This window comes from Poecilia reticulata, linkage group LG18 (assembly GCF_000633615.1).
Source record: "Poecilia reticulata strain Guanapo linkage group LG18, Guppy_female_1.0+MT, whole genome shotgun sequence".
NCBI lineage: Eukaryota > Metazoa > Chordata > Actinopteri > Cyprinodontiformes > Poeciliidae > Poecilia > Poecilia reticulata.
Window position 1 is genome coordinate 12,950,829 of NC_024348.1, and position 8,541 is coordinate 12,959,369.

The following is an 8,541-nucleotide window of genomic DNA, read 5'->3' on the forward strand; positions in this document are numbered from 1 at the left end:
AAGGGCCGCTGTCCCGCAGTTTTTAGATGTACCACTGGAATGAAATGGCTTAATTACCTCCTTCTTGTGTAAATCAGTTCTCCAGAGCCTTGCTAATGACCTAATTATTTTATTCAGGTTTGGTGCAGCAGAGCCACACCTACAAGTTGCAGGACTGCGGCCCTGGAGGACTGGAGTTTGACACCTGTGAATTAGGGAGTGATCTGCTAACGGGGCGGGGAGCTCTAAGCAGCAGCAGCCGCTCCTCTCTGAAGATGGGAATGATGACAATTTTTTTGTGACAATAAAAAATTGTCATCATTTGAAGATGCCTTGTTAAAGCCAGCAGTGACACCTTGTTTTCATTTAACTACAGAAACCGTCCAATGGCGGAGAGAAACCAAGTCCCGCTGAAAGAAAACGGCCTGCAGGATGGAGGCAGACACGTTGTGGCTCTGGTTCTGGCCCGAGGGGGAAGCAAAGGGATCAAACTGAAGAACATCAAACCGCTGGCCGGGCTCCCCCTCCTCGGCTGGGTGCTGAGAGCGGCCATCGACTCTGACATGTTCGACAGGTAGGACAAACTCAGCGTCAACACAAACTGCTGCTAATATGATTTAAAATGCATACACTGCAAAAACACAAAATCTTACCAAGTAAATTTTTGTCTAGGTTCCAATGCAAATGTCTCGGTACACTTGAAATAAGATAGAAATAACTTACAAGTAACTTTTCAGCAAGATATAGAGGCTTGTTTTAAGTACACAATTCCTTAATATTGCTGAAAAAATGCTTATTCCATTGGCAGATTATTTGATTTATAACAAGACTTTTTTCCCATGTTATACTTCATTTACCTGCCAACAGAACTACAAACATCAGTTTTCAGGTGTTGTTTCAGATGGATTTAGGTCTGGACTTTGACTAGGTCACTCTAACACATTGAAAATATTTGGTTTAAGTTGTTTGGTTTTATGTTTAGTTGTTTTCATCAAAGATTCACCAGACATAGACACACCTGCAGGTTTTGTTAGTTTCATAAGTTTTTTTTATTGAAGGAAACTGAATTGTTATTATTTTTATTTTATTTTGTTGTTTTTTGTTATGAATTATTGTCATTTTGGTCCTTAAAATACCAAAATTTCCACTTTATATTTTGATCCCTCTGTATTTTCTTTATGTTAAATGATGATTTAATCTGTTACTCAGTACTTGAGTAACTTTTTTATTACCAAATACTTTTCTACTTTTATTTGAGTAATTTACTTACTTGAGTAAAAGATGTTGAAATAGTACTACTATTACTTGAGTATCATCTTTGGGTACTCTACTCACCTGGTTCTTTATAAATGAAACTTGATTTGGTTTCAGCTCTCTTGATTTTCACTTTCATTCCTAGTTGGGTGCAGATTCCCAGCTTAATTTTCCTAAACGTGGCAGAACATTTTTATTAGGAATGCTCACAAGAACAACCTGAACCAGATTCCTGAAGCGTCTCTCTTGTTTCCAGTGTCTGGGTGTCGACGGATCACGATGAAATTGAAAAAGTGGCCAAAACCTGGGGGGCCAAAGTCCACCGGAGAAGTCCTGAGGTCTCCAAGGACTCGTCTTCATCCGTGGAAACCATTCAGGAGTTTCTCAGGAACAACACAGGCACGAACATCACCCGTAAACTGAAGCCTTGTGAAATTACCGGCGTCTGATAATGGAAACGCTTTGTGTTTACAGAGGTAGACATGGTCTGTCACATCCAGGCTACGTCTCCGTGTCTCCATCCGTCTCACTTACAGAACGCCTTGAAGATCATCATGGAGGACGGGTACGACTCCGTCTTCTCCGTGGTCCGGAGACACGAGTTCCACTGGAAGGAGGTCAAGAAAGGAAGTGAGTTAAACGCCAGCTGTCCTGTTTAGCTAGCAGTAGGGATGAACACTGATAAATGATATCACTATTGGTGTTATGGTAAGTATATCTACTTACCTACCTGTTTAATGGCAAACTCAGACATCAACAAGATGGATATAAATTGTTTTCTAAAGGCTGTTTTCACACCTGATAGTCTGGTAAACTCCATTAGGGACCAAAGTTGCAACATGTTACATTTTCAGCTGCTGGGGTTTGTTTTCACACTGCACTGCATCAAATGAACCAAATAGTTTGAGAAACCTGTTCCCCTCCTCGCCTCTGGTGGCGCTGCACCAAGAACCACCAAAGGAAATGGCACAGAAAACCTCAGAAGAACTGAACTGAGCAACTTCCTCCTTCACAAAATGTAAACAAATGGAGTAGCGCCAGATTTTAGCGCTTGTAGGATTTTTCTTTTGTTTTTGATGAAAGATCAGCAGGAAAAGATAATTTTTCATGCTAGCTCTAGTTAGTTTGTTTTGGTTGCTTTTACCCAAATTCCCTGAGCTGTAGTCCATTTCCTGCTTTTGGAGCCGCCTCAAATAAGAGTAGAACTGTAGCATTTTTTTTTTTTACTAAAGTACAAGTAACAAGTAGCGTCCAAGAAATGACTCGAGTGAAAATGTATTTGGTAAATAGTCTGCTCCTGAGTAACTGATCAAATTATCGATCATTTCACATTAAAAAATGACATCACATGGACCAAAATGTAAAGTTAAGCGGAAAGTTTTGGTATTTTAAGGATAAAAATGACAATAATTTATATAAGTAACATGAAATAAAATCAGGCAAGAGAAAATGTTTCTCGTCAGTTTTTGTCAGTAAAACAATTATATTTTAAGAAAAACTGCAACTGTGTATCTGTGTCAGGTGAATTTTTGGTTAAAACATGTTTGTTTTTCATTCAGTGGGTTAAAAAAAATCCAGAAATTTTACTCGGGCAACAGTAACGATGCTTCAAAGTGAAAGTATTGTTAGTAAAAAGTACAGCGAAGTAAAAATACTTTTCAAAAAACGTTTGTACAAGTAAATGTAACTGAGTAACTAGTAGTTACTACAAACCCTGTTTTCACAGCTCATGTGAAAGCAATGAGACCAGACCACATGAATGAAGAGGTGAAGAACGTTGCTCCACCCTTTTCATTTCATTGTTTACAACCAATAAACCCAGTTTGTTCTTTTGCCCCTATTAATTATCTTTGCACATGTAACTGCTAAATACCAGTCGTACATCCAAACGTTTCTTAAGTTGGCAAACAGAAAATTCAGGTTTAGCCACTCACTCTCCAGCACCACAAGATAATCATCCAGAACGAGCCGTGACAGCAGAACAAAAACCTTCACTGCTTCACCATAGTGGAGCAATTCATCTTAATTTAAGATTAATTGTAAATTACATTTAAAATGAGTCTTAAATGTGATTTTAAGATTACATTTGTAATCTAGACAGAAGGAAAGCGAAGGGAGAAGTGTACTGTAGTCATAAATATGAAGAGTACCACAGAAATCGGCCCTGGTTTCTGATGAAGGTTCCTGATGTCAACATGGTGGCCAAGAAAACATCAGAAAGATTCCTGATCCCTGGAAAAATGTTCCGTAAAACCAAAGCAATGGGAGCCAAGAAAGACCCTAAAGACAGTCTGGTTTCTGGAGGAGATTTCTACTCAAATAGTTTTGTAGCTAGATGGCAGAACAGTGCGCATTGCTTTTTTGTTCACAGATATTCCCTTAAAGGGGAAGTATTATGCATTTTCCAGTCACATAATACAATTTTATAGCACAATCAATCAAGTAACTATGTTGTTTTCAGTTCACAGAAATCAAAAACTTTACTTTCTAGTTTAAAGCCTTGAAATTGGGCTTCTGTCTCTTTAAAAACTTCTGAACCTTCAGGAAGTCATTATGAAATCGCTCCTCTATTAACCGTCTAACAGCACATGGTTTACAAAGTTTTGACTCAGGAGGGGCTGAAAACTATTTGCACACCACACTTTTCAGTTTTTATTTGTAAAAAATATTTTTTGAATCTCGTAATGAAGTATTTCACTTTGTTGGTTTTTCACATAAAATTCCAAGTAGATGTGTTTATGTTAGCGGTTGTAATGTGACAAAATATGGATTAAACATTTATTTCCAGAGGTCACTGAGGACCAGATGATGCATTTTTCTTTCTCAGGCGGTGAAATGACAAAGCCAATAAATCTGGTTCCTGCGTTGCGTCCCCGTCGTCAGGACTGGGACGGAGAGCTGCATGAGAACGGCTCATTTTACATCAGCAGAAGGGACCTCATCTTTAAAGAAAATTCTTTACAGGTAGTTCAACACCACTGTCAGTGGGCAGGGCCGGTCCAAGCCCTTTTGGGGCCCCATGCAGCTTTTTCTGGGGGGGCCTCCATGCTAACAGCAGATGATTTATCATTTCTAATCTACTCTGTGTAATGTACCTGCTATCATTAGCATCTGTAATGAGCATAGCAGTGCTATTATGACTATTGATTTTAATCTTAGAGGAGTAGCAAATAAAAATTTGGATTTTAAAATGCAGTGTGGTATTTAAGTGTGCTATTTTATTTAACTATTTGAAGGTAACATCAGCTGATAAACACTAAATTTAATATCTTATTTCCCCTGTAGTGGCAGCAGCCATCAACAGGAAGAGATTAATCATTATTGTCTATAAAACCAAAATATAATTTATTCTCGCATGTAATAATATTTAGTTTGTATTATTCAATGTTATTTAAAATAAAACTGGAAAAAATTAAGATACCACTTCAAAATTATAAGTTCTGATTTTACTCTATAGGTATATGTTTGATAAAAATGAACATTTTTCTTTTATTCTATGAACTACTGACAACATGTCTCTGAAATTCCAACCAAAAATGTAGTATTTATTTAAATGAGAAGTTTATATTCATTTAGAAACAATGATGCTAATGTTTTAACTCAGGAAGAGTTCAGAAAAGGTTTTCAGTGGGGCTCAATGCAGTGGGCTCTTCAGATTTTCCAGAGCTTTATCTATTTTTCTATCATGCTTTAGTGCTCTTGGAGGCCCCCTAGTGGCATGGAGGCCCTAACCAACCGCTTGGCTAGCATTGCCTTGGTCCGGCCCTGTCAGTGAGGTCCATTCGGTTCTTTGTGTGAAGACTTTCTGTTCTTCAGGGCGGGAAGGTGGCCTACTTTGAGATGGAACCGGAGCACAGCGTGGACATCGACGTGGACATCGACTGGCCACTGGCCGAGCAGAGAGTCCTCAGGTCAGACTGCCACTAAAAAGGTCAAAACAACTCAAACAATATGAAGTTCAGGAAAAACTTGGTGCTTCATCTCAGCAGGTGAAACAAGATGTGGAGCCTGATGTTTGTTATATTTCTTGTTTGGCCACTAGATGGTGCTGCAGGCTCGAGTATTTAAATCACAGGTAGTAGGCAGGTGTATACAGGGGAAATGTTGGTGGTGTTTCAGTGGGTGGAGCAAAATAGGATTGAAAGAGTACTTATATATTCAGACTCCTGGTCAACATTAAAGTTCATTTTAAATTTCTCATCTGAAATTCATCTGGAACTGGTGAGAAGTTTATGAAATCATATTTAGACTTGGACAATCTCAAGTGACGTTAGGTTTATGTGGATACCTGCTCATAAATATACAGAGGGGAAATCATTTAGTCAGTCTCTTTGAAACAAGTTAGAATTATGGATAAAATAGATAAAATCTATTAAGAACAAAGTTAAATCTGAATGGCAGCAACTTTAGGAGGAGACCAAAGGTCGTCATAAATACAAAATAAAGTGGGAATAATGGAAATAACTGGAGGAAGGCGAAATAAATTAAATGACACGTTACATGTGGTAGGTAAACATCCATCAGGTAGATGTGAGTGGTATTGATATGGAGATGGTAAAGCATTTAATAATTGTGAGAATATAGGGAAAGTACAGAACAATTAAACCAAGATTTAATAAAATATGGTGTGAATATCATCACTTGTAATTTAAGACCTTTAGGACTGACTTTTGCTCATCACAGCAGGTACAACGTTGTCTGCCATAACAAACGCGTCACTAGAACAAAATTAGTCTGACTGGTTCATCCTGAACTGGTCATATGACAGAAAAACCATGAATCTTTATTGGTTTCATGTTTTTTGTGCTTCAACCAACAGGTACGGCTACTTTGGTCGGGGAGTTTCCTTAATATTCTGTAGAGTGTCGGGATGTTTGACCGATGGACGAGTGTTTCTGTCCGTATCCGGAGAGGACATGGTGTGTGTCCACAGCAGAGACACCACTGGGCTCCGGATGCTGCAGAACGACGGAGTTGAGGTTGGATTTCCCATCTGTGGAAACATTATGGGTGAACATTTGGTGAATGTCGTATTAAAGGCTCTTTGGCTCCGCTCTTCAGGTGGTGCTGCTGTCCTCCAGGGACGACCCTGTGACTCAGTCACTCTCTGGCAAACTGAGGACGATGTTGAGCTGTGAGGTTGTAGATGTTGGGGACGAACTGCTGAAGGACGTGCAGGCGGTCATGGAGCAGAGGAAGTTGAGCTGGAAGAATGTGGCCTACATGGGTGAAGAACTGCCTTCGTTCAGCTGTTTTTAATCATTTTAAACTGTGTACAAGAGACACATAATGGCATCCTGAAATCCAGAGCCTTGTATAGGGATACATAAAATAGTTCCGAAGACATGTGGAGGAATGAAATGGAAAATTGCTGCAAAATACAGTCCTTAGGGGAAAACTATCAGTGCCAGTGCTAGGAGATAGTGGTGTTAGCATCATGGCTCCAGCAGGGACAGAAATATGGAACTAAATCTAGAACAATCCTGGAAGAAAAGATCTCGGAGGTTAGAAAAGATTTGAGGTCCTTTTGATTTGTTTTCCTTTTGTTTTCCAAAAGAAAAACAAAACCTGCAGTCAGATCTACAATGGACTTTAGAAAAAACCATATTTATCTGTTGAATGGCCTAGTCAAAGCCCTGTTGTAACATGTGAAGTATTGTATTTTAGTTGGTCAAAAAAGGAGATGCATTCTATTGACTGAAGACAATCGTCAATTCATTGACTGACCATAAAATGGAGCATTGGAATTATGAGAATAAATTTATTCAATGGAAACGTTTTAAAAACAAATTTATTTGATAAAATGTTTTGGTGCCAGGATGAGGTGGCTTTTCAGCTACATAGAAATGTGTGTATTTCGTAAAATTGCAATGGAAAAACTTTGCATCTCAAGTCGCATGAACAAGAACTGGATGTTACTACTGGTGGAAACAACAAAGAAGACAACAGAAAGTGGTAGGAGGATGATGGCGCAGCGTGTTTTAATGACTTATGTGAACAAACTTATTCATGGGTTTAATTTAATTGCTCTTATTAAATAATGGAAATGCTGCAATTACACAATTGTGTTTTTTCAACATTAGCAGAATATTGTCAAAGTTTTGCGCACATTTGTAATGAGAGCACAACTATAGAAAACGTCTTACTGGAGATTTTCTGTTAATGTGGTTGAATTAAAATTTTCTCCCATTTTTTTTCCTCAGGTAATGACACTTCAGACGCCACCTGTCTGAACCTGGCGGGTCTGAGCGGCGTTCCTGCCGACGCCTCGAAGGAAGCCTCTAATGCAGCTTCCTTCGCCTGCCGTCAGGCCGCTGGGATGGGAGCCTTGAGGGAGTTCGCCGAACACATCCTCCAGCAGACAGAAAAGGCCAAAACACAGATGAAGCAGGACCGGATCGACCGCATCAACTTCTAAAGAGAAGAAGGGTAGAGCTAGAAACATGAAGTCAGAGAATACAGTCACAAGAGAAACACTGTGATATAGGCACCAAGTTCAGCTTTCTTAACTCCTTCCTGTGACTCTTGGTGAAGGAAAATTTAATGGCCTCAACAAACAGGAGTTTCACTAAGAAGACAGAATTACAGATGTCTGAAAATTGTTACAATGTTTTCAGTTAAACTTCTCAGGGACATGTTGGGACACTTAAAAAACACAGGGTTTTCTGAAATATAAGTCTTCTATGTATGTTATAGAAAACTTATATGATGTATGGTATCATTTTCTGCTGCAGCTGAGTTGGAGGTTTTGGGAAAGTGAGGGATCAATGTCATAATCCTGCTTAGTTTAATGATTTAGAAGGTTTGTAAAGGAACTGAATTCAATGTTCTAATTCTTTGGTTCTATTTTTCAGTTGTCCTCAAATGTCTTTTTTTATTATTGGAAAGACTGACATAATTCACTCAAGTTTTAATGAAATGTAAGTATAATTAAAAATGTCTGCATAATCTTGGTCATTGGCTGGAGTGTAGTTACTTTTAGAGCATAATCTGTAAATACATTTTCTACATCATTGCCTTTTATTTTCTTAGCCTTATTATTTTTCCTGTATGCGTCCTCTCTTTGTCAGATTGTATTTAGGAAATGGAAAGGTTTAGAAATGATAGAAAAACAAAGATATAGCAAATCAATATATTTTTATTATTCAATAACAATGTGACTGGAGTCTCCTGGTTTCAGTAAACCTCAAAGGAAAACAATCTGTTATGTGAAAATCCCAAAGCAAATTAAAGTCAGGAGACGGACCAAAAAAAAAAAAATAGAAATCAACTGAAATACATGAAAGTCACTGGTATTGTAGAATATTC

General features: G+C 38.4%; 1 protein-coding gene across 1 annotated transcript; it reads left to right on the forward strand.

Moving 5' to 3' along the window:
• Nucleotides 1-360: 360 nt before the first annotated feature.
• On the forward strand, nt 361-8,121 carry cmasa (cytidine monophosphate N-acetylneuraminic acid synthetase a). The gene is made up of 8 exons (XM_008435616.1): nt 361-553; nt 1,490-1,632; nt 1,708-1,863; nt 4,061-4,197; nt 5,050-5,144; nt 6,053-6,212; nt 6,295-6,460; nt 7,437-8,121. The coding sequence occupies exons 1-8, from the start codon at nt 366-368 to the stop codon at nt 7,649-7,651; spliced, it is 1,260 nt and encodes a 419-aa protein (XP_008433838.1). The 5' UTR covers nt 361-365; the 3' UTR covers nt 7,652-8,121.
• Nucleotides 8,122-8,541: the final 420 nt, after the last annotated feature.